The sequence below is a fragment of the Alligator mississippiensis genome, chromosome 2 (assembly GCF_030867095.1).
Source record: "Alligator mississippiensis isolate rAllMis1 chromosome 2, rAllMis1, whole genome shotgun sequence".
Classification (NCBI taxonomy): Eukaryota; Metazoa; Chordata; order Crocodylia; family Alligatoridae; genus Alligator; species Alligator mississippiensis.
Window position 1 is genome coordinate 172,434,829 of NC_081825.1, and position 26,817 is coordinate 172,461,645.

The 26,817-nt window shown below is 46.2% G+C and overlaps 1 protein-coding gene across 12 annotated transcripts in view; it reads right to left on the bottom strand.

Moving 5' to 3' along the window:
* CTNND1 (catenin delta 1) overlaps positions 1–26,505 on the bottom strand; it is a 48,999-nt gene extending 22,494 nt beyond the window's left edge. For 5 of the 12 annotated variants that reach the window (XM_014597163.3, XM_014597164.3, XM_019485818.2 and 2 more), the window contains exons 1-3: positions 25,991–26,505; positions 3,479–3,594; positions 1,633–1,886 (exon numbers count right to left, since the gene is read on the bottom strand). In XM_014597163.3, the coding sequence (XP_014452649.2) occupies positions 1,633–1,827 (195 nt within the window). In that variant the 5' untranslated portion in view covers positions 1,828–1,886; positions 3,479–3,594; positions 25,991–26,505. Of the gene's footprint in view, positions 1–1,632; positions 1,887–3,478; positions 3,595–4,825; positions 4,962–12,093; positions 12,159–13,907; positions 14,164–25,990 lie in introns of those variants that run through there. The other 7 variants (XM_059722430.1, XM_014597158.3, XM_019485816.2 and 4 more) reach the window with 7 other exon arrangements.
* Positions 26,506–26,817: the final 312 nt, after the last annotated feature.

Consider the following 26,817-nt stretch of genomic DNA (forward strand, 5'->3'; position numbering starts at 1 on the left):
CCCTAGTCAGGCCCAAATGTTGCAGGAGCTAGTTGCAAGGCCCTAGAAGTGTGGCGGCATCGATTCCACGGAGATTCCACATACCCTACACTCTTACTCCCTTACGTAAAGGAAGCAAGTGCCCTCGAGGTATGTACTGAACAGCCATGCCAAAGATGGATCCATTCCTCAGGATTTTTACATCTTTCTTTGATGTGGGAACCATAGGTCATAAGAAATTTCAGCATCTCAGAAGAATTAGAGGGAACGCCATGAATAGTATCAAGCAGCAGACCACTGTACTATGGGTTCTCGCTCCTTCCGATGACTCGGAAGCTAAACTTTACTCCCGCATATTCCCTGCAAAACTCTTACCCTCAAACAGCGCCTCAGAATTTTCTCAAGTAGAACTAGTATCCACAGCCAGAGCCAAACTCCACCCTGCAAACAGCATGCCTCCTGCCATTGTAATCTGGCCACTGAGGGGGCACAAAGGGTCTCAAGTTTAAGATAGCCAAAAAGCAGAGTGGGAAACAGAACCAGAGTCACTTTAGCAGAAAATACATTTAAAACCGTGTAAACATAAAACTAGTTCTCCTCCGCTTCCTTTGGCATTTGCCCTGTCCCAGCCACCTATCCAGCAGTTCAAATGCTAACCCAGGACTCCAGGAGCCTGCCTAGTTATCAGACATTGTAGGAGAGCAGGGAATTAAACCCATGTCTCTGGAACTCTGGGTCTCAGTTCTTGACCTACAAAATAAAGAGGTGCAGCCCTGTCTCTGATTTATATATGTTCTTTTCATGCCTGTAAAAGTGCCGAGGTGCTCAGATATCACCAGGATGTGGCCAAAGTGCCTCAGACTATGCCAAGTCTGGTCAGACTGGGGTCTAGCTAAGCTTCTGCGCAGGGCTGCTCACCGCTATCTATGTTCCTATGTGTGGCTTTGAACTCTTCCTACCATAACGCAGTGCACACAATGAAATTCAGGTGTCACTGCCAGGTTACAAGGCCAGAACACCAAGGGCAAGAACAGAAGTAGCATTTAAAGCACTTAAAATGCCTCTGAAATACTTAAAAAAAAAGTCAAGTGGACAGCTGTAAGTACCCTACAAAGCACTCCAGAAGTGCTCCAAAAATAATCCTAAAGAGAATGGATAGTATTTATGACCATTTCAAAGTGAAGCTATTCTAGGTACATATGCACAAGGGAGGACTCAGTCCTCTGAGCTCCCCAACTGCCCTCCCTCCTTCTCCCCCATACACACATTTCTGTCCAGGGTTGCATCCCTACCCAATCTGCTTTAGGAGTCTCCAGTACCACAGAGATCAACCAGTACCTTCCTATCTAATTGATCATTCTCTTACTGTACACCAGTCCTCCTATGACCAAATGCCCTATGGGGCCTTTTACACAACAAAAAAAATCCTTCAGATCTGCAGTGCAAATGACAAGTTTCAACAGGTACTCGTATCAGTTAGCTGGGGAAACAGCTGCTCTGTAAAGCAAGCTGGGAGGGGTGAGGAGTGCCCCTTCACTACAGGCCAACTCTCCTGGGAGTCAAGAGAGTCTCCAGTGTCCATTACTGTCCACAAGGAGGCAGAGAAGAGGGCTCTGAAGTCCAGCATGCCCACCTCTCTTGAGGGGGTTTTACCTGATGCCGACGGGTGAGGGTACCGTTGGCCATCGTCTGGCTGGCATCATGTGGGGAGACCCGGACGCGCTCCAGCTGTGCTGAGACATGACGTCGCTCCTCCTCCAGCGCCCGGGTCAGCTTCTCAAACTGTGCCTCCTGCTCCTTGACAGAGGCCAGGATGCTGGCAGTCGACTCCACTTCTGAGTCGTCCATGATGAGGACCCCACACAGGGGGTGGGCGTAGGGCACAGGGTACGTGTGTGTGAGGGAAACTGGTGTCAATCAGAGGGGAAGAAAAAAACAAGAGGGGAAGTACCCCTCAATTCACCACACAGTTAGGGCCAAGGAGGGAAGGGGAAGAAAGGAAAGAAGGAAGGAAGGAGAAGATATCAGTGGTCAGGAGACAGATTCCGAAAGATCAGATTATTTTAGCACTGAAAGAATGTCAATTCTGCCCCAACCTAGCACAACCCCAGAGATAAGAGCCACTGGCCTGATGCAGCTGGCCTGCATGGCAGAGGCATCCTCCCCACTGCAAGGGGGCTCCCCCTGATCCAAGCTTCAAAATGGGCCCCTAGGGATGAGATCTTTGATGGAATCGATGGATCGATCTTCCCCACCTTGAAGAAGCAACAATCCCAAGAGAGGCAATCCCCACCCAGTATGCCCAAGATCTCCTGTACAACCTTACAGAGTCCCTTTAGCTTCCCCTACAGGGATCACCTGAAGGATAAAGGCATTCTCTCAAGCTCCTTCAGGCTGCAAACACTCTTGACAAGACAGTCAGCAAGGCAAGTACAACCGTCACTAAGAGAAAGCCCATTCCATCAGAGAACTGACTGGCTTACAGAAGCCAGACAGTAATAGCTGCATCTTTATGGGCTTGCAGTTGTTGGAGAGCTAGTGTTCCCAACACAAAGAGCCATTCATTCTCCCATTCCCTGCCCTGGCTACCTCCCTACAAAAGGTGTGACCCTGGATCTTCAGGAAGGATGGGAGACAAAAGATCATTTTGGCTTGAGGAGACTATCCGGAATCCCCACAGCCACCCTTACTTACTGATGTTTCTATTCTCTACCCTAATGGGAAAGTAAATCCTCATGCTAGAGAAGCAAATGCTCCTAGCAAGAGCATAGTGTAGTTCCAAGCAGCAAAGGACAATCCTGACCCTGATAGTAGTACATGGAAGCTCTCTCTTCAGGCTTCTTTTTCTGAAAGGGAGCCTCCAGAGACAGCACTGCTTAAAAACTGACTCCCAGAGTACAAATGGGAAAGGCCACAAATACAACTCCCCTCTTCTGTCTCTTAACAACCCTGGGGAAGTGGAAGTCAAATAGAGCAGTGACAAGATCCTTCATCAGCCAGAGCTGCTCAAGGAACTAGGGTGGGAAGTATTTTAATAGGCACCCAATCAGACCGGCTCCTGCACTATTCTTTGTACTCTGCGATACAGCCAGACAATTCCCTGGGCACTCGGACTAGGATAACATTATCCATTCCCATTGCATTCAGTCCTAGATGCAATCATTCCCCAATAGGAAGAACCAATGAAGCAGGGGCCCCCCATAGGGGAAATGCAGTCTGTTACACTGCCCCTGGGATTCACTTTCAGTTCCTCCTTGGGCACCCATCCCAACTCCATAAAGTTTATGACTGGAATCTGAACCTGCTGAACCCACAATGCTCCTTTGGACCTGTACAACTGGTCTTTCATCTCGCATCCCAAAAGGCAGAACATCCTCTTGCCTCACCTGCTGTTCTTGCAGAGAATTATAAATAGTTAAAACAGGAAAGAAAGATTAAAAAAAAAAAAAGGGAAAAAATCACAAACATTAAATGTAAAAAAAATAATTTCCATACACACCTGTTAAAGAAGAGTTGATCTGATTGACTAAGGCACAGTGCAGCCACGTCTAGATGCAAAGAATCATGGGAGAAGCAGCCCGGCCACCACCAGTGAAGCAGCAGGAAGGAAGAATGCTGTAGAGATAGTGGGAAGGGAAAGGGGGTAAAGAAAAAAAAATAGTGACAAAAAAAAGGAAAGGAGGGATGGGACAGGCAATATAGAATGGGTCAGGATTTGACACTGCTGGGGAATTATGGGAGATGACTCTGAGCCATTCCATGGCTTTTCAGCATTGTTTCCACCAATCCCCCACATCATCTCCAAAGGATGTGGACAGTCTTGGTAGAAAAGAATGACTCCAAGTAGAAGCTCGCTTGCACTGGTTTTGCATATACACTGAAAAATCAACCCCTCTCCTGCAAAAATCGCTTGAACTAGCCCCTGTTCCTGCTCCCCAGTTCCAGAGCTTGCCAGTCTCCATTACAGCTGTCCATAAAGCCCCTAATACAGCCATCCAGATGCATTCCTGCTAGCTCAACTGGCCAAGTCAGCCCTTTACAGGCTGCCTCAGACTTAACAGGAAGGAACACAGACCCCCACTCTCCTGAGAAACCTGCACCATAGTGAAGAGTCAGACTCCCTCCTCCACCCACCTCAGACGCACTGAGTCCCAGCAAGCCTGCTAAAGATGTTTTAGAAACCGATAGTCAGAAGAGGCATGCAAGGACTAGCCTAGCCTCTCTGCCAGATGCCTCTCCCCTGTTCCCACGCTCTGCAGCAAGGCACCGGCCCCTGAGAGCAGGCTGCACCCAGGCTCTATGCCCCTCCATGCATCTTCCTTATAACACTCATTGAACAGATACCAGGGCAGAAACAGTTCTTGCATTTGCTCCCATAAGCTATACCCTACCTCACCATCTCTCCCCACTCCCAGATCCTGCCCACAGTGTTCTGGTCCTGGGTTCCATCTCAACTCTGCCAAGGCACCTCAATCTCAACACACAAGTAGCCATTAAAGTCTAGGGTAGAGGCCTCCCAGTCAATTTGTGACCTTAAAAAAAAAAAAAATTGAGATCAGGCTCCTCCACCCATTAAGATGTCTGACACTCCAGCTAGGTCCTATTCTTTCATCCCTCCAAGGCCCCCCTTAAACATAAGCAAGTAACCATCTTGGCTTCAGACAAAGACTAAACCCAGATGAGGTTTTAATTTGCTTTAGATTGTTTGAATTTTCTTTTAACATCTGGTGGCCTCTGCCCTGTAGTCTTCCTTCATCCACTGAAATCCAGTTCTACTGTTGTGCTCAACGTATGCAAAAGCAGAGAGACCGCCACATATAATACGAGCATGTGGGTATGCACATACATTCAAAATCCTCTTCAGGAACACACAGGCTGGTTTAATTTGTTCTAACTGGATTGATGGCTAGTTGGTGCTTGGCTTCCTGGGCTTTCATCAGGGTCAACAACAGTATCAGACTTCAGAATGGCATCTAGGGATACTGTAGGGAGCAGAACCAGCAGTGCAGTCAGACAGATCTCTGATCTCACCTGTTGAACTACATTTCCAGCCTTCCTGATAAAGAAAACTTTTGAGGACCAGACTCAAGGAAGCACACCTGATCAACTGCACTAGGAGTCTGACCCAAGTTCACAAAAGTCAATAGTCAGTTAACTGTAAAGCCCAACTGCATGGAAGCGCCTCCAAAAGCCCAAGCCCTCTTAGCAAAAGTGTTATGTGAAAGTTTTGCTGCCCCTTACTTTCTTGCGGCTCTGTTAAAGTGGTGTTCACCCTCTTACTGAGCATTCTTATCACTGCTAAGACAGACCTATCTGCTAAATAACCCTACCAGATTTGGGAAGAGACACCCAACTATCCAAAGAGGAAAGACTGAGGCTGACAGGGAGCTCATAAATGGACTTGGGTGGATGGCTCCATCTACTGCCACTTAAGGCTCTTAAGCACAAGACGATAACTAGTGCCCCTGGCCCAGGACTCCAGCATTAACGGAAGCTCAGTCTGCCAACAACCCAACATTTAGGAATACACAGCTATTAGACTAAGGGTAAGCCGTACCTGGCAGGAGGAAATAGGGCAGCAACAAGGTGACCTCAAAAAAAACCACCATCAGAGAATCATTTAGCAGCCAAGGACAGCCCTGAGAAGTTAGCTAATGAACTACACGGACCTGGCCCTTTCTCCATGGATTAGAGATGGGGTGGGAAAAATCCAGCCAGCCAAGGGATTCAATCCGGTCTGCAGCAGGTCCCTCAGCCCCATCCAACACAGGTACAGAGGACACTGGCACACGTAGCCAGTCCCACCACCCCCAGGCACACAGTGGAGCAGAGGCAGCACAGCAGCAGGACTCAGATTCCCAGCAACCCCCGGAGCAGCAGCAGCTCACTCTGCCCAGCTTCCCCTGCCACCAGACCCAGCCTCACTGCCTTGGCCACTGTCTGCCCTGCACCCACTGCCTGGGGTGCTGGATGGAGTGGGTGGGCTGGCTCTCCACAGACACTGGCCCAGGACCCCCACAGGCAGGGAACACAGCCAGGTGGATAACTGCCAACTCCTGGATTAAAGCAACTGCTCTGTAAGACTGGGGGTCTCAAAAGCAAAAAGGACTAGTTTAAAGTGATCACCAGAACATCTTGTTATTTTTTTAATTCTGCTTTTCAGGGTTAGATTGTAGAGCAAAGTTCTGCCCTGATGTTAGCCCTGTCCTACACTCTTCAGAAAGAAAGGGAGGCAACTTCTATTCACAAAACATCCACCAGGAAAAAGACCTCTAAATCAAGTATTAGATGAGTTGCTACTCCCCATCTATGCAGAGCACACAATAGCTTCCCACATTCCCAGTCAATGACCAGTAAGGAGATGCCACAGGGAACAGACAGATAAGGAAGAATGGTCCCATGGTTAGGAACTCAGTTTGGGCATTAGACAGTCAGGAGTCAGGTGTCTAGTCTTTGCTCCACCCAATGCATCTTTGGCAAAGACAGTTAAGCTTTGAGGCTCAGTCCCTTATACTGATCTGAAAGTGCTGCCCTACCTCATCAGGGGCTGGTGGCATTCAAATAGGGAGGTGGTGCTTACTAAAACATACATTTCTGCCCAGCTGTCAGCTAGAAACAATGGGATAAGCATCTTCTCACTGCCACAGAAGTACATTTGCAACTACATTCCCAGAGGGCACATGCCACAAAGTTCATTTAGCATGTTCTTTGATTATGAACTTGAAGAAGTTAGCAGCGGCTAAAAGAGTTCATAGACATTAGGGCCCTCATAAGATCATTGGTTCCAGCCCCCTGCCCAAGGGGCAGGAAGTCATCTACGGACAAAGGATCCCAGAAAGATAAGCGTTCAAATGTTTCTTGAAAGTTCAAGGTACAAGAGACTATGGAAGCAATGAGGCAACTTCTTTCTGGTCTCAGAGAGGGGAGGAAAAAAACAGACTATCCAGAAGAACCTCCTTGTGGCAAGGACTCAGCAGGGATTCTGCATGCCACCACTTCCTCTCTATATTCTTGCATTATACACCATATTATATTGGGCATCTCTAAATAGCTGTCAAGCATCAGCAGAAAGTACAAATTCTTCCCCACCAATGGTTCAATTTTCTATGCTATGCTCCAGCTCATCAGCATCAGATCCTAGCTATCCTCACTTGGACCACTGCTTTAGATAGCTCACCGCTTTAAGTGAAAGAGTGCCTTAGCTTCCCTCATGCCAGAATGGAGGAATTTTATAAAGCTGCACTTCAGAGCAATGAAAATAATGCACTGAGTCTGGTTTCGCTTCATCACTGATGACAAGACTGAACCAGATATTCACTCCATTGGGTTGAGGCCTAACAAATATCTATGAGTAATGGATACAGAAAATAGCCCCAAGTTGGCAAACGGACTCTAATGAAAAAATTCCAAGTTGTGCAAGTGCAAGCTGAACAGGTCAAGTATTAGTATTATTAACCCTATTATTGCCAATAGGGTTCACCTGCTGGACAAGGTCATACAGCAGGTGAAGAGCCAAGCTGGGAAAAGAACCCAGGTCTCCAATCCCAATCTGGGGCCTCACACAGCACTGCATGCTGCCACATTTGCTCACTTACCTTATACAGCCTCCAGATGTCCAAGGGTTAATTAAGCCTGCCACTATTTCATAGTATTATAGGTTAGAAAGGAAGTCTTAATCCCAATACCACTAATCCATGCAGTGAGTGACATTTCAATCTCTTAAAAGCAGCTGAAATTCAACCAGCTGCTCTGAACATTTGCTTATATGCCAACTTGAAACAGACGCCAACTGGAACAAGATAAAGCTAAAAACCCACCATCCATGGTCCATCTCAAAACACTGCCCTATACTCACCTGCATATGCACTCCCACCCATCCTTAGTAACCCTAATTCACAAAAGGAGGTAGCACACTATACCCGTATCCCTCCATTGGCTCCTACTCCACTTCAAACTCCAGTTTATAGCATTGGTGCTACTTTTCAAAGCCAATAAAGCCACAGATAGACTGCAGTTTGGCCAATGTGTGTTCTTCTGGAATGCTGTTCATCACAAAGTGTAGGAGGTCTCATATAAAACCTTGGGACAAAGTACTCTGTATCAAAGGAATCTGGTGACAAATCCAGACTAGGGAATTTCTAGAACAGATCAAGCAAACCTAGAATGTGACCCATCCTGAAGATATTCTGCAAAAAAACCTTTTTCCTCATTAGAACAAGACTCAGTGGCACACCCTTTACTTAAAAAACCCAACAAACCAAAGATATTTTGCCCTGAATCAAGTCAGCCTAAACAAAAACTGAAAAACAAAACCAAAAAGTCCTATACCAAGCAATTTCTATCCCAAAGAGGGAAGAGTGCCTGAATTTCTCTCACTTCCCCATTACTGATTATACAGGATGTGCCAGGGGCCCCAAAGACTGGCCAGTAAGCAAGTACTAAAACCCACAATAAGTGTTCTCCCGCTCATCATCCCTTCTCTCCAGCAGAAATCAGCTGGACAACTTTATTTATAAAAGGGATCTATTAAGTTTTTTGAGCTTAAGGCTAGAAGGAACCATTAGATTTAGTCTGACCCATCACAAGGCAGTCAAATTGCAACTAGTTACCCTTGTATTCAGCCCAATAATGCTTACATGGCTAAACCAGAATATCCAGAAAGGCATGCAGCCTTAATATCTTCAAGAGATAGAAAAGTCCACCACAGCCCTTGTTAGTCTGTCCCAACGGTCAGTTCCCCTCACTGTGAAGTTGAGTGCACCTTTCACATTTGAATGCATCTGGTTTCAACTTCCGCCCATTGTTCTTTCTATGCCTTTCCCTGCTTAAGAGAACTTTAATACCCTGTATTTTTTCTAGTAAAGGCCTTTCTATGTACTAATCAAATCATTTCCAGACTGTCTGTTTAGCTTATCATGAAGAGTCTCTGTACAAAACATTTTCCCCAGATTCAACTTGCAGATACAAGTCAAGAGCTCTAGGAAGCTCTAGGAATTTCTACCAGGAAGCTCAAACCAGAAAGCACTTAAGGATCAAGTACTAAACCTCCCCACTCTGAAGTTCAGGCTCCAGCACATACTGCTGGAAGGAAGGAGCTGCAGAACTGCAGGCCCTCCACCAAGGTTTCACTGGCAGCCATGAGGAGTTTAACCCCAGGGCTTGACAGACTATAGGAGCCTGTCCATTTTTCCTTGTCCTGTTGGGTAAGTCACAAAAATCTGGATTCCACCAGTACGCGAGAGACTAGAGACTCCAAACAGGCTCTCGTTACATTCTGAAGCCAGGGTACTGCCAATCCACTACCTACATCCTTGCCAGTTCAAGTCAACTACAGACAGCTCTGTAGTCTATGTGAGAACTTACAGGTAAAGAAGGTAGTATTTTCATCCTTCCTGCCCCAAATGTAGACATCACTAGAACAAGGTATGGAGTTCATCAGAAGATCAAGATGTAGGCTCTACACTCCATGCTGTACAGTACTCGAGGGCAAAAAATAAATAAATAAATAAATAAAAATATAGGAGTGGCTTCAGTGGCTCATGCCAACGGCATAACAGTGGGAGGGAAACTCGCCTGTTTCCCTACTCACTGGCATCAATTCAATCTTCTCCAGGTACAAAGCCCTGCCACATCTCCATTTGGTAGGTCCTGGGAGAGCATAAAAACAGACTTGACTCGAGAACATTTACACTGGAATCAAGAGATTGGTCACCTATTATGGCCAAGAGAAAAGCCCTGGAAACATCTCCTTAGGTAAGCAACCTCCTCACTGCCCCTCCCCTTCCCCCATTAAGAAAGCCTACTTCAAGGAAGTATAAGCAAATCTTCCCCAGTTTGCCCATCATCAACCTTCAGTACTGTAGATGAGACATTAGTTTAGCCACATTTTGGCAATGGACATCAAGTCAACACATCTGTATATTTATACCTCAACATGCAAGGCCAGGTAAGTGAGGTAAAGAACACTTGAGATTTAAGACTAGACCAACCTACTTGCAATGCAAATACCAATTTCTAAGCACAGGGGAAGGTTATCACCAAGATGTTCTGTGACAAGTGGAACAAGGTCACTCATCAAAGGTAGCAAAATCTCTCTTGCTTTCAAGATGCAAGACAACAAACACCAGCAATATTGGACCCCTGACCCCCCCTTTAATAGCAAAGGCATTGTGTTACTAAGGCTCAATTGCACATTTTGTAAATGTATGAGGGCGTTTCAGAAACTAACGCTAAAATGGCTGCCCACACTATGTCTGCAACAAACTGGGGAAACTATACAGCAGCAGGGAATACTGGTGGTAGCACTGTCAAATGCACCCATCATTTACAACAGGAGTCAGCAAACCCCTGCATGCATGCCGAGCATGGCACGCAAGGCCATTTTGCTCAGCACACCACTGCCAGCCTGGGCTCCAAGCAGCTGCTGCCAGCCACAGAGCCCAGGCTGCTCCCAGCAGGCAGCTGGGAGGCTGCAAGCCCTGCTGCAAGCAGACTGGGCCCTGTGGGCCTGCTGCAGCTGGAACACTGCAAACAGCTGCTCTGGGCTCTGGCATGTCGGCACTGGCACCTTCCAAAGTAGACATAGTGGTTTTTCGGCACTCTGGCAAAAAAAATGTTGCCTACCCCTAGTTTACAACTATGTAGAGATGTAAAGTGATGTGGTCCAGTAAATGATCACTGAACATAAAATGGCTTTATTTTGAAGTTGCCATTAGTCTCCAAAATTGAAACTACAATTGTCAAAGTAGATCATGCATGTAGTGGCACATTTCCTCTACTTATTTCACAATGGTTTACATCCTTAGTAATTCATGGTGGGGCTTTCTGTTCATTAGCATGAACAAGCATTTTTTACAGAAATCCTTGCACTTCTAGACACTTCCAGAAGATCTTCAGCAGCTTTACATCCAGCATGAATCATACCCCAGAAGGCAAGTATTAACACTTGAATACAACTGTTAAGCCAGTACAGCAAGGCAAGGTCAGAGTTTGTGAGTAAGTCAAAAAAAAAGAACCCAGGAGTCCTGATACCACCATCCCCAACTGCCACTCCCGCAATTAATTCATCTCTCAAGTAATGTTAATTGGAAGGGGAACTCCTTTGACTGTGGAAACAAACCATACAAAAGAACAGTCTGCTGAATTTTCACTGAAAAATCTGGAGACTCAGTTCCACTAGAACTAGTAAGAGGGGTAGGTTTCCAACAAAAACTGAAATTTTCATAAGAGAAATAACTCTGGTTCCCTCTCCTACCCCACAAGCTTCTGGTGCGTTACAGATGGGCAAATTAAGCCAGAAATTTTTCTATGTGTAAATAGAGCTTTAAGTCAGAGGTGACTTGTGACCCCAAGATGACAAACACATATGACTGAAACGCACACCTGATAGGACACAGCTTGCTGGCCTGTTACTGGGGAAGGCAGGGGGGAATGAAAGCAGCTCTAAAGCCTTATGTAAGAAAAGGCAGTATTTTGCTGACACAGGCAGACCTACTGTGACCACATTAGAACAGAACTATAGCTCTTTGGTAGCTTAAGCCAATGGTGCCAAACCTTCTGGCCCTACAGGCTGGATAAGTGGCAAAGGGACAGTCCAGGAGTCAGATCTCATGGGAAGGATCAATCCAGAGGCTGTATCTAGTGTGGGGTCAATACAATGGATTGGTCTGTGGGTGTGACCCTGCAAGCCAGGTTAGTCCAAGAGTGCCACAGGACATGCTGGCACAATCCGGTATATGGGGCCATATCAGACAGCCCACAAGGCCAAAAATTTTGGGGTCGGGGAGTGGTGGCAATGTTATTTGCTTCCAGAGCTGCATCAATTCATGTTGCCACTGCTCCTCTGCTGCCAAGTTTCCAGGCCTATGTGGAGCCCCCCACAGGCTGGATGACGTGGCCCTACAGGCTAAAGGTTGAGCACTACTGGACATAGCAAAAAGGTTCTTCATCTACTGACAACTAATCCGTCTACAACAGATGGCACCACCATCCCATCTGGAATTGGGAGCAGATACGCTCAAGGGACAGGGCAAAAGATCTATAGCTCTGTCAGCTTCCAGATTTTAAGTGAACTTTAGTATTTCTGAAGCGTGTCCTTTGGCTTGTTTCATTTACCTGCTCCTCAGCCTCCGAATACACATCCTCAGAAGGAAGGTTCTTTCTTCAGGGGGCAGTGGAAACTTTACAACAAAGCACAAGGATAAGTTAAATGCAGCATGGAATTTAAATGTCTTATCACCCACTTCTATTCATGCTGGCACCTTGGACACTGCGTACTTATGTAAACCTCTGCAGAGCCAAGTCTTCCTGGAAGGCAACAGACTTCACCAAGAAGGCTGTAACTAAATGCAAGGTGTGGTCTCAAGCCGACTGGAGCGCTGGCCTCAGGCAGAAAGAGTGCGCTTCTCTGTAGCATGTCACACGTACAGGACTGGTCTAACTAGTCGCTGATCTCACACTGGTCTGCCCATCTCCCTCTCCCCCCACCTACCAGTCTCAGCTCCAAGATAAGGGCTACATACCTAAATTAGGAAAGATCCCCACAAGAGCAGTTACCTGTGTCCCTGCTTCCACCCACACGCGATGCTTCACTTAGCCTTATAAGGGAAAAGCTCAGCAGCCAAGAGAAGATAAGGAAGGAGAGATAAGAAGGGCAGGGCACTTACTACCCAGACTAGAGGCCAGAGAAAGAAGGAAACAGATACAACCCCCATTCCTAAGCAACAATTCAATTGTAGAGAAAGCAATCATTTCAAGGATAGGTGTCTACCTGATTGGGAAATAAGAGCAATGAAAACAGGATGGCTATAAAAAGAGGGAGGACAGATGGGTGGGGAAGCACACTGAGAAGGCATGAGTTGCACCCTCAGGAGAGATTTGCCATCTCAGGTCAGAGGTCTTAACTACTCCAGTGCCCTGCTGGACTACCAGTTGGACCCTTTGATCACTGGCACTGGGCATATGGCAAATTCATGTTTCCCACTCACCCTTTCAGCTTCTACATATCCACCCACATGCCTTGTGCTGGAGGAAAAGGGGGGGGGGGGGCAGGGAAGAAATCAGATGTGTGCGCCAAAAGCCATTACGATAGGAGTGCTAACCTGCCCAGACTAATGAAGGCTACACTTCCTCACCTGACAAAAGGAAGTGGAGATCAAGCAGGACTGGCAGAAACAAAAGAAACAGTGTGGAGTGGGCAGCAGAACAGAGGGAAAGAATTGCTCCACTGGTATGTCAGCAATCTGGCTCCAGGGCAGCTGTCTGCTCGGACAGTCAAAGACGCATGCACATGTGTTCAGTGGCTGCCTGTCATGGCAAGATCCTGTGGACTAAAGTATATAATCTGCAAAGATGCCTCCCCTACCATTTACAGTGGAGGGCCCACTGAGAATGGGGAAAAAGAGCAGTGGCAGGAAAAGCATGTTCCATTTCTGTTTAGACAGAGGTGAACTTTCCCAGTGCAAATCCTTCCCAGCTCTTCCCAAAGCACAGGCAATTCCTCCTACTGCCCCATTGTTAGGCAAAAAGATCACAGGCTCCAGTAGGGCAGACTCACAGATACAGGTCATGTTCACCACTATTTTCTTCACCTTGCAACTCCACAACTCTTTTTAATTTAATTTGTGGGGAGGAGAGGAACAAAAGACCCTCAAGATCTCTCCTCCTGCCACCCGCATTTTCAGAAAGGAAACCAGCAGCTCTACAGAAACTCCATCTCAGACAGCCCAGCCAAACCACTGCATTCTACTGACTCCAACCTTTGCTCCCACCAATTACCGTCAGATCCACTGTCTGCATCTCGTGCTTTATCTCCTCCCTCAACTCAGCAAAATCCTTGTCGCCCAACTTCTCTTCTGAAACGCCCCAGTACAATACTCTTCCAAAAGGGCCATTCAGCAACAGAAGCCATATGCGAGATTCAGACTCACCTGTCCTGCCCAACTCAAAAACAGTCATGGTTAGGGCACCAGCACCTACAGGCATACACCCCAGGCTCTCTTCTGCGTGCTGCAGGATCCATGGAGCAGGCTCTGGATGCCAGTGCCAACATTCACACTCCCAGCCCCTGAGCGCAGGAGTTTCACATGTTGAAAACTCTTTATCCGCACAAAGGCCGCTCTCTCCTCTCTGTGGGAATTTGCAGCTGAGCTGCTCTCGGGGGACAAAGGGATTTCACAGGCACACATACAGCCGGCTCCCTTCTCCCCCCCCTCCCCCAGCTTTCCCACTTCCTGTCACAGTAGCACCAGACCTCAGGCTCAAACAAACAAACAAAGTGCTGGATTCTGGGAACCCGGCCAGAGCATTCCACAGCCGCCCAGCCGCCAATCCCCAACCAGAGCTCCCACTTCACCCCGGGCAGCTCCTTCTCATGCAAGGGTAAACAACCCCCCTCCTGGCTGCCCTGCTTCCCCCCGCCCCACACTCCCACTCCCAGTGGGTCAGCTAGAAACAAGGTTCGAGAAGTTTCACAACAGGCTCATCAGGTGAAGAGCCAGGGATCTGGAGGAAGTAGGGGCAGGAAGGAGTTGGATCTACAGCTCATCACAAACAGTGCTGCCAGTGAGACTACAAAGGCTCCTTAGAGCAGCAAACTGCCTGTAATCCCACACTCGGATTCCTCCTCCCACCTTTGGGCACAGCTCCGTTTGAGCCAGGCCCTCCTGCAACATGGAGGCAGCTGTGGAGGTATAGGGCGCTTCCCCAACACTCCTGGTTAAAAACAAAACAAAAACAAACATACACACACTTGCCTCCCTACAGGTTGTATTCCTTGCCCTCATTCCCCCCGCCCCAAACACTCCTGTTTGAACTTCCCAATCCAGCCTCTCCCCTATGGTTTAAAACAAACAGAGGCCCTGACATGGGCGTGAGATAAGGCCTGTCCTATCTGATGAAAGGGATCAAAGTCCCTTGTAGCCAAAGCCTAAGTATGTAGTCACCGGGAATCAGACTCCCTGCCAACACAACAGTGGGAGAGGTAGTTAACTTGTGTTAGTCAAGAATCAGGCATAAGGCAGGTTAGATGGGCAGCTTGCAGACTGTACTCTATACATCTTACTTCGTTACATGAAACGTGGTACATGTAAAAAGAATAAAAATCACACAAACACATGCTGAACAACAACACTGTACCATCCAGACACAGCTTTTTATACCCAGGGGAATGCAACAGAAAGATAAAGGACTATAGCACAACCACACATCCAAAAGCAGTATTTAGAGCAAATTCTCCATGAAGACCTCATATCCATCCCCCATGACCAGCATCTCCAGTGCAATAAAGAGCACCAACCTGTATCCATGGTCATGTAGAGAGGATGCCGTTATCAGGACTTGAGGAGCTGCAACAAGAACAAAGCAGTACCCCTGAAGGCATCCCTATGGCACCAGAACCTATACTTCTACCCGTCAGCTAGAGACCAGTGTTGGAACTAGAGGACAACATGGAAACTCCAAGTGCAGTATAGCCAGAGGAAGAGTTCTGGAAAGCAGTTATTAAAGCCACTCAGATTTTGTCTCTCCCACCCCACCGAACTCCCATCAACTGCCCCCCGTCCCAATTATTCATTTCAATGTTTCCCTTTGAAAGCATGCCACACAGGTGGAACACATACACCTGTAGTACAGAATAGGCAAGCCTATTTTGCAGCAACTTAGCTTGCCAACTTAGAGCCTGAATTCATGACAGCATGCGGACGTGAGGGCTTCCAAGACGGATCAATGTGTGGCCCACTACGGATGAACCAGGACAGTAACTGCAGTGCCCACTGCAGTTCAAGGTGCTCTGGCAGAGCTGCAAGAGTAGGGCGTCCTCAGCACACAACTTCCTCCAGGGTGGAGCTCAGACATCCCCCTCCCCCCAGCTGTATGAATTACTTAAGGAAAACATTGCATGAAGGAACCCAGAATATAGTTTCTGCCACCATCCCACAGATGGCAGGATGAGGAAAAATAAGTAATCCCTTCCTATTAGGCCCTGTAGTTATTTCTTCCACCATCCAAGCATACTCTCGAGTTAGGAGTATGCCCTTGAGTTAGGAGTATGCCCTCCACTGCCAAGTTGCTAGCTTCTAAAACACTGTCAAATTAGTTACTATCCCTTCCTCTCACCCTAGACATGCATCTCCTCCTCCAAGCCCACACCTTGTCAGCCAGGTCATGCACCTCCTGTTTCATCACTCTAAGCAAACAGGCAGGAGGTTAGAGGCTGAAGTCATGTTTGGCATGGGAGTAAGGAGGTAGGGAGTTGTTGGGATCAGGCCAACAGCTTTTTGGAAAAGGGAGGACAGTCATTGTGAAGATGTTGCAACTGCCTTCCTGAACTCATTACACTGGTGCATTTATGCCACTGGCAAGAATGCTCTGCAAGTTGTCCAAATCTCCCTGATCAGGGATAAGAGTATCACAGAGCGACTTGTAGCTACCCTGTGCAACTTGAGCTAAGGGAGGAGACAGAGTAAACCCAGATTAATTCAGCATGATCTCATCAAAATGCCCCTGTTCTAATTGTATGTGTGTCTGTGCTAAGAGACAGATTTAGAAAACCTGATGAGGGGAATAATGAATGGGTAAGAAAAGCAAGTCAGAGGAGCTTTACACAAGAGCCAGGAACTGAAGTCACCACTAAGCAGAAGATTCACTTCACCATTTGAATAGATTACTGTCTTCTCTAGTGGAATGTGGGGCAAGACTGCAATTCTTTACCCCATGGACATGTGACTGGATAGTGGTATCCAGGAGGACCCCCAAGTCTCCAATACCCACCACATGTGCAAAACAGGAAAGAGAAACAGATGAGGTTTGGCAAATGCATCAGCTGGCAAAGGGCTATAGACAGAGCTCACATTTGCAATACCGCTGGCTACCTGCCAGGACAGAGGACCAGAAAGCATCGGGTGCTACAGGCCAGAATGAAGATGCACCAGCAGAGTGGTGGCAGGAAAGGAGAGCCGCATTAGTGCTATGGATGTCACGTTACTGAAAAGATAGCATCATTGTGGATACTACCAAAGAAGAATATAGTACAAGTGGAGTAGGGAGTGCCCCATTCTACTACCCACACTGAGTGCCCTGGCACTGTTCAGTCACAGAACAGAGCTGAAAGACTTTTGTCAACATCAACATATTGTTCCAACATCTTTTCCCAGCACCATAACTCAATACGCCACTCCCCGCTGGAGCAGCTTTCCAGACCCTCTCTGCAGGCAGAAGGTAAGGAAACCAGAATTTCCTGGTCAGACAGGAAGTGACATCGTGCCTTCCCTTTCCTGCAAGGTTCTAAACACAACATCCTGCCAAGAGCTGTTTCCCGCCTCCCCCCAAGCAGGAAGACGACACTCCCTGGAACACAAGACTTAATCTTCTTCCCCCACAATCCAATTTCCCCAGCACTTTATACCTTTGCTTATGCGCTAGAAAGGGGATGCTAGAAGAGTGGGGAGGAAATCATTGCATTATATTAAAAGCGTGGCAACACAACACAAGGGTGCTTCCCTGCACCCAGGGAAGGAGGACTGAGCATGGTTTCATGTCACCCACAACATCACCCTCCCACTTTTAACATTTCTGATTTTCCACCCCCAAGTAGGCAACCGATCCTCACTACCTCGACCAGTTGGTTAATGTCCTAGCTCTAAAAAGCATGCTTAAGAGCCACTCACCTCTGTAGTAGCAACGTACCTCTTCCTCAAGCAAATGCATCCTGTGAGTTGGCCTGTTTGACACCATGCTGCTAGACGTGAATTTAATGACATGGTATCTCACTAGAAAATTAAACTGGGCACATTCCCCAGTTAGATAACGCTAGATTCTAAAGTTACCCTCTAGCTTAAAGAACATCTTGTAGCCTCAAATTTTGCTTCAGTGTTCAATTAGCACCAATGGCCACATCTGGATGAATGCGGCTGTGCAGTACATGGCATCACAGCCCCATCTGTAGTGCCACAGTGCACATTCAAGTGTTTCGGGGGGGGGGGGGGGGGGGGGGGGGGAGGTTGACCCCAAGGTAAAAAAAAAAGCAGGACAGTGTACATGGAGGCAGGGCACACTGCCCAAAAACTGGAGCCTGGCCGGCCAAAGCCACACTTCAGCTGCTGGCACGCTCCCAGCTGCAGAAGCAACGTGGCTGCAGCTTTCCTAGCTCCCAAGTAGGGCTGCTGGGGCCAGCAAAGTTGCTGGCCCCAGCCTCCCCTACCCCATCTGGGGTAACCTGCCACACACCACAGTACTCATGGCATGGGCGCTCCCTGGGGACAACTAGCACCTCGTGCTGCTGCTAGCTGTCCCCAGGGAACCAAAGATCTGCGGTCATCTGGACACTGCTAATAGGTGCAACCACTTTAGAACCTACCTCTCCCTGAACTCCCTAGCACCCCTTGGCCTGAACTTTAAGGTGATACAGGAAATGCCAGCAATGTGTCATTGTGGTCCCTCACATTAGCTTACTGCATAGCACAAGTCTGGGAGACAGACCATCATGAAATTCCCCACCCGCCTCCTATGCAGCCACACCCCTCATGGCCAGATCTATGAATTCACAAGAAAGGCCAGCTCCCCCCTACATTGGCTGTGGGGAAATAGCTTTCCAGCTAGTTTCGGGTGACAGAGGCCAGGTGAGGCTTGAGGGGGTGGGGAAGAGTTCCTGTTTGTCACTCACTGGAGGTAATCTCTCAGAGAAAAGACATCAAACAACAGGCTCCTGGTAATTAAAGGGACAAGAGGAAGCAGCACTAAAAGGAAGGTTTGTCCATGGTGTTCCTCTCCTCCTGGAAGTAGAAATGGGCTTGAGTATCTTCAGGGACCAATTCCCTCTCCCCCAGCAGAATTTCACTTTAGCACAAGGAAAAGAAACTACTGTCACTCACTCCCCCACCCCTAGAGGAAGGAGAACCTGCCTGAAGTCACATGGTCAGGCTGTGGTAACAACTTTGCAAGCAGCAACATGCTCATTAGAGGAATGCACCATTCTACAGGCCAGGGGCATGTCAAAAACATGCATACAGATCAGTAAGCCACCCTTCTACTGAAGGAAAAGTAGTCTTTGTAGTTATGTATGTATAGGACTGGTCTCTTGCTGATGCAACCCCCACAAAAAAAAAACACAAAAAAACCAAAACACAACAACAACAACAACAACAACAACAACACTAAACTGTCCATGCAGGACTGTTCTGGCCAAGGAATGCTTACTTTTCCTCCACTGCTATCTTTGCTCCTTTTGCTTAAACTAGAGGAGTGCTTCTGCAGGGAGGAAGTGATGGGACAGCAGTTGGATAGGTATCCAAGACAGAAAGCAGCATGAAGTAGGGTAGAAAAAAGGCCAGGCTCTGTAGCTGAAGATACATCCCTACTCCTAGCTAGGGTGAAAAGAATTCAGCCTAGGTATTCATGTACTCTTTCTATAAACTTTTTCCAAGGAGATCCTGCTGTAGTTGCAAAACCTCATAAACAGAACTGATCTGTGAATGGGAAGAAGTGTGTCCAAACCATGTCCTCAGATTTTGGCAGGTAGGAGGAGAACAACAACATGGTGGGGAATGGCATATGCAAGCCTCACCAACCATGCTGCTTAGCTTCCCAGTTCTTTGTTTTTTTTAAATATGTAAAAGGCAGGTTTTGTTACAGTGGTTGTTGACTCTCTACATATGTAGGCCTGAGTAAAGAGGCACCATAATCACCATCTACACAGCTACAGCCAGTGGGCTGGCACCAATATTCTCATTTTCAATCCAACACATTGGGTAAATCAAAGTGCAATGCCACAGAGAGTATTTCATCTGCCCTGGAACAATAAGTGTAGACATTTTAAGAAAGCACCCAAGAAAGTCTTCCTACAGCTTTGCCATTTTACTTCTTGGATCCGCACTCTGCTCTCCAGGTACTACCAAATTTCTCCACTTCCTGCAGAGGTTGGTTGTCTTTTTGAAGGAAGAAAAAATCTCAAGACTATAGAAAATTATCAGTTACAGCCCTTGTTACCTGGAAAGTGTTTCTTTTTTACACTGAGAGACATTTAGCCACCCAGTCCTACACAAGTCACTGTGAAGTCACTCGCCAGAGAAAGCTTATTCCAACTCACTTATTTTGTCATTAAGGTACCAATGTAAGTAGGATCCACTTGTGCTACAAAGACAGTCATAGGGAGCAGGCAAAGGAAGCACCCCTTCCTCACAGACACAAACTTAAGGGTTTTTTGGTAGCACTGGAGTGATGATGTAGCTGTGACGGTCCAGGCATTATATGAGAGTCACAGATTTTTGTGGATATCTTTTTAGTGGACCAACTGCATGCTTGGGACAGACAGTCAAGCTTTCAAATGCACAGCATTCTACATGACCGGATGACAAATACTGTGAATTCAAAAGCTTGTCTCAGTCTGCCCCGACAATGCAGTTGGTCCACTAAAAACATAAGTTACCCACGAAAATCCTTGCCTCTTGCATAAATAGTGTGTAACATACGAGTAAGCCTGGCTGCCAGGTATTTCATCCCTGGGAATTCTACTGCAAGTATCAGGGTATAGACACGGGTCTGTATTTCTTGTGAACTAGAAGTGGTGATGGGAAAAGGGCAGACAGTACCCCACTAGGAGTTCAGCTGCCTCTCCTTCTATCCTGGAATGATAGATGGCAGCATCTGCCGCTTAGTCACAATTCTCTTCCCCCACAACCACCTCCTCAATCTTGTCCTTTTATATTTTGTGGTCCATACCAAACCACACATCAAGAAGCAATACCACTAATGGGGAAACTCAGTTCTGTTTCCACTTCCTCTAAAGGGAGTAGAAATGGTCTGAGATGGTCAGTCATGTGGTGTCAACTACCCGTCTAATCGGAATAGTTTCCCCAACAAGACTTTTTTCCCTTGTTCCCTTGTGATTTAACTAAAAGGACTGACAAGAAGTTTATCAGCAACTCTTCCAGCCAAGTCTCCCAGCACTCAAAATCACTATAGATAAATCAATCTCACTAACCAAACCACACCCTCCTCCTTTAAGCAAGCATACAGCAGCAGTTCCCAGATTGGTAGTGGCCAAAAGCAGGTATCAGTAGCAATGACTGAACTGAGATTCTGTTTTGCAGGCCTCCAACTTGCTAACAATATTTACAGCAGCCGCTCATTATTGGTCCCCTCTTCCAATCTCCCATGCCAAGGGAGAAACTGACCCAAAATAAGACCAGCCCCATTACATCCAAAGCAGACACTGAAGTGCAGTGGTCAAAGCTTTTACTGGAAATCTGTAACTCTCCTGGAGGTCTAGTGGACTTTGTGGGCCACAAATTAAGCTTCTCTCAACAACATTATGCTTTAACACTGTTCCCTGAGCCATAATACAATAATATAGCTCCCTCCCAGTAAAGCCCTGTTAAATACAGACATTTCATCAGAAAGTTCTAAAGTTAACTAATTCAACTAACAAGTTTGGATTTTGTCATCCCATTAGCCAACACCTGTATGTATACAAGCCCAAACCAGTTTGCCAATTCTACTTATTGCCACCAATAGGAGATGCAAATAAACTATAAGTCAGCATCTTATTTTCTACCAGTGTGCAGACTCACTGAAACCACTGCGCTTCACTTGTATATGAACTTGCTGATGGAGAAACTGGAAGCAAGTCTGAAAGTCATGTTTTTTTCTCCCAACCAGAGGTTGAAATTAGATTCACCAATATCTGTAAAATAGTGAGGGCTTCGGTATTAAAGAAAACATTAGGTACTGAACGCACCTTTAGTCCTGTTTCCAAGTACAGTAACACTCCACTCTTCGGGGGATCCTCACTTTGCACAAAGCATTGAGTTGAAGAGTGGTATCTCCATTTTAGTGATGAAGAACCACAGGCACAGAGGTTCAACTGCACAGAACTAGACAGAGAACTCTTCTCCTAACTCCAAGCCCTGTGCTCTGGTGAACTTAGTGTTGTAACAGACACTGTACCACAAACATCTGGGTCTAGCAACAGAACCAGAAGGGCTGAAACTAAAAGTAATCACCCTGTAGGAAACCCACACAAGTCCAGCAAACTGTCCAGCACACACCATTAAGCTAGAAGCTTTCATCTTTCCAAACATCCCAGAAAGGCTCTTAAAAATTTCAGTAAATGCTCCCTGAAAAGAAAGGACAGCACCTTATATGCACAAGATCCCAGCCAAATTAAAGTCAAGTGTAATAGAAGGACAGGCTAAAGGGGTGAACAAGCATGAGGGCATTTCACAAACCACAATTTCAAAATAAAGCCACTGCTGGTATAATGATCATTTACTGGACCACATCACTTCTCTACATAGTTTTAAGCTACGGGTACATTAGACAAAGCTGCCAGCATTCCCAGCTGCTGTGTAGTTCCCCCACATAAGGTTTTATTGTGAAAATCCCCTCGTACAAGGATGTTTCAGAAAGTAACGGCAAAGCAAGGAGGACTATGCATACAGCCAGATTGTCCTGTTATACCAGGACAGCTCTTGCCTCCTTCACCATCTCTCATTTTTGCATAGCTTTGCTTTTGCCATTCCAGCCTTGCACTCCTGAGCAGGAAGTGCCAATAACATCAGATCTTTTAGTCTGGTTGTATACCAAAGCTTGAGCACTCAGAAGCTGGTAGAGGGGTAAAAGGAGCATGGCAAGATCCAGACTTACATGATCAAATCTGAACTGGACCCAAAGGAGGTATCTGGAAACTAGAATGGCCCTCAACTCACTTTGCCTCACGATAAATGAAGCAGCGAAGAAATAAAAATTCAGAAGGGCAAAACAAATCCCAAATCTCCACCAAGATCACAGTGAGTTTGAGATCACTGGGCTCCCACCTCTTTATTAGTATGTTTGGGATAACTATGTTTCTAAAGACTATTCCCCACCTTTCCATTCCTGCCAGGGAAAAGTTCACCAAGATCTGTACAAATGCTTTGAGATCACATGAAACATGTTAGGAAAAGTCCAAGTATTAAAACCATAAGGAGTCCTGCTACAAGTGATAGCACAGGAAAGAATTCCAAGAATTCCCAGTTGAGCTTGGGGAAGTGCTGATATCGCCTCCCTATTCACCGTATGCTATGGACAAAGCAGCACAGACTGAATAAGTGGGTAAGACTCTAACCCTAGGTAAAGCATATTCGAAATTTAGACCTGCTCAGATTGAACACTGGCATGACAGAAAACAGTCACATGACATCTTTGGGCAGAAAAGATAGCCCAATGACTGGAACACAAACGCAGGGTTTGGGTCCCTCTATTACCGACTGCTTGGACCCTGACCAAGTCACTTCATCTCTTTGCCTCAGCTTCCCTCCTGTAAAATGGGGATGATGACGTCCTATTAAATCTCAGGGGCATTAGGCTAACTGCATTCAAATTTGCTTTAGAGCACAGACACCATGGCCTCCAAGAAAGCTGCCAGACTTCAAACTAACGAAGTTAACTACCTCTCTCATAACAATAATGGCTACAGAAGTCCCTAAAATGGTCTGCTTTGCAGAACAGCCTTGCAGAAAGTCACAGCCCCAATTCTGTAACAAAGAGCATTAGAAGATGACACCAATCCCTCAGGACAAGAGGCACAGAAGGGGGAGGAGGGACAGATATTACCAGATGAAGGTGTTGCCAGTAAGACCTAAAGAAAAATGGCCTGACGAACCCAGGGCCCCCGGCTGTGCAGTTATTCTTTTATTGAGGGAATTTCAGCATCGCTTGTTAGTCAGGGTATCAGGAAGATTTTTTTCAGATCAGAACTGTCCCATTCGCAAGGATGAGCTCCACCCAATAGTTTTGACCCTCCCTAGACATACAATTCACTTCCCTGAAAGAACAAAGGAAGAGGAGGCAAATTAGACAGCAGGAGACAGAGTAGGAAGAGAGATAAGCTAGCCAGGGCAGAGCTAAAATTGTTAAGCCTGGTCTACGTGGAGTTCCCCCTTGCAAATGCACAAAGCCGATCCCTTCGTCCTTCCCACACAGATTAAGATCCTGAGCATCACAGAAAAAAAAAGATTTAAAGTTCAGGATACTCGGCCCTAGCCACCCCCTTCCTTGCTCAGAAGCCCCCAAAGATCTGCATAACCAAAATACTCCCTGCTCCCAACACATAAGAAACCTCCCCTACCCCCTCCTCTGACACAAAGGGAATATTATGATGAGAGAGCAGGGAAGAAAGACAGGACGCTGTCTGTAACACCAGACAACCCTTGTTCTAATGCTAAATGCCTGTCTGATGAGCTATACTCTCTCATTCCCTTGCAAGAGAGCTGCGAGGCTGGCACACAAACTTCCTTTGTTTTGGGGGCAGGAGGGAAAAGCCTCCTAGTTCATGCCTCGCTCAAAGTAGTGACACGCCAGAACCCAGTCAAATGTCTGACATGGGAGGTGAGGAACTGGGGGGGGGTTAGACAGCAATACAAAGCAAACTGAAAGGCTGAGACCCCAAGCCAAGCCTCTCAACACTGTGCTGCTCCTTTACCACAAGACACAATCCTTCTGAAACTACTTTTCAGAGTGCCTTCGATGGTCTTTCCCCACAGATGCCAAAGCATAACCCAGGACTGAAAGGGACCACTCCCAAATAGCCCTAGAAACATTTGCTTGAAGTAGGACAACGTTTTCCTTGTTCTGCTATATCCAAGACCTTGCTGGGGGGAAATGAGGCAGGTGTTTAATTATACAGAATAAGACAAGGGTCTTAAGGGGTCCAGGACCTAGTTTTCTTCACCTAGAAAAATCCCCCCCTACACACACCCCTCCAAGAATCTCTGGCTATGAAATCTAGTCATCTAAGATAAGGCATTACCATCTTAGCACAGCAAAGCGAGAAAAGAAAGCATACCATATTTCCAGAACTGTTACATTAAGCACACACTGCATTCCCTGTAATGATTCTGAATACAGAAGCACAGTCTAGTTCCCTACCCTAGCCTGCCACAATTAAACTGAAACTAGATACTTCTCTTTTTTATGGTGAAATTACAAAATTTAGAGAGGTGGGAAAAAAGACCCCATACTATCACTACCAGGGGATCCTAAACCCTAGTGTGTTGCTTTCATATAACATTCTTAGCAAAACCCAACAAGTCCAAATCACAGCACCATGCCAGACAAAACTACAAGAGCTCAAGGCAGGTTACGGGGAGTATAAGTAGATGTTCTTTTAAATGCCATCTAAATCTTACTACATTGCATTCCTACATTACTGACTCAAGCCTGTTTGCTTACCAAGCTATTTTGATGCATCCCATTTACCAAATGTATATGATCTTTTGAAAGAATTTAAAGGAAGAAAAAAAAATGTACTGTGCTTAAGTTACCACACACTTCAAAAACAGTAAAGTTTTTTTTTTTTTTGGAGGGGGGAAAGAGCGAGCAAGTCAACAAGCAAGTTGTCAATCAGAGCTTGGAATCCTTGAAGGGGCTGGTAGGGAAAAACCTCCTGCATTTATTTCACCCTCCTCTCCTCCCCCCCCAGAAAAAAAAGGAAAAAATCAAGAGGGAAGTTCTCCTTCAACATGGATTCTTTTTAGAAGGTTAAGAGAAAGGTCCCCACCCAACTATACCTGGAAGAAAAAAGGGATCCACCCATGCAGAAAGTGTGGGTCTAAAAAATGTACTGGAGAAAGCAGCTTAACCACACTCCCAGTGAGAATACTTGAAAAGAGAGACCTGACCAAGTTAAAAAAAAAACAACAAAAAAAACAAAACAAAACACAACAACAAAAAACACACCCTGAAATTCTCAGTTTTCCCAAAGTTTTAAAAGAAATATCCTACTTAGTGCAAACAAACTTGAAGCTTCCTTTTTAAACATGACTGAATTCCTTCCCCTAGGAAACATAGGGGATATCTATATATAAATATAGATATATAAATAAAATCAGCCCTCTTGCAACACCGCAGTCCAGGAGTTGTGTATTAGTTTGCATCAGATACACTCACCTCCCCAGAACAGAAATAGTTAAAAAACCAACAGCAGCCACCACCATCATTTAAAACAATAAAAGAACGAAAAGAAAGAAACTAGTCTTACCCTGGCTTTCTCCCCTCTCAAAGTTGCACCAACAAGAGTCTCCAAGTTGGTTTCTCCTCCTTGTATCTTTTTCCCCCGCTCTTCAAAGCAGCAGATTAAGAAATGGAAAGAGGGAGGGGGAGAAGTTGTCAGCCGGGTTATTCCTCTGCCTCCTCTCTTTAATATCTCAGCATGACAATATCCAACAACAACAACAAAAAAAGACCCTGGGTGGAAGCCTTCTTTTCGCCCTTTACAAACACACGCACCACAAAAAAAAGCCACACCAAAGAACTCTAAAGTCGAGTTTCCCAAGAAATCCCTAACAGGAAAACGAGAGCCCAATCCCTGATCAAATGAATTTAAAAAGAGCAAAGCGGCAATCTCTTCTTCCACCTCTCCCTTGCCTGGGATCTTCTCTTCTTTCTTTCTCTCTGGCGGTTTTTTTTTCTTTCCCCTTCTTTCAAGATCCAACACCTAAAATGGAAGTTGCACCCAGCCAAAGGCAAAGCAAGCTGGGTGGTGACAAACTAAGCTTGCCAACCCAACCCCTCTTTCCCTAAGTGATGTCAGCTTCTGCAAAGCTCCAATGGGAAGCAGGCATCAATCAGGGACCCGAAAACATCCAATAGGAAACTTTAGTCTAGGAATTAAAAAAAAAAAAAAAAAAAAAAAAAAGGGGGAAAAAATGAGGAAAAAAAACAAAAAAGGAAAGGTGGAGAGGGGCGCGCGAGAGAGTAAGAAGGGACAGAAAAATAACTTTTTTGGGTGAAGACAACTGAAAACAAAATCAGAGCAGGAAATAAAAAATAGCTGCGAGAAAAGACAAAGCAAACTTGAAAAGATAA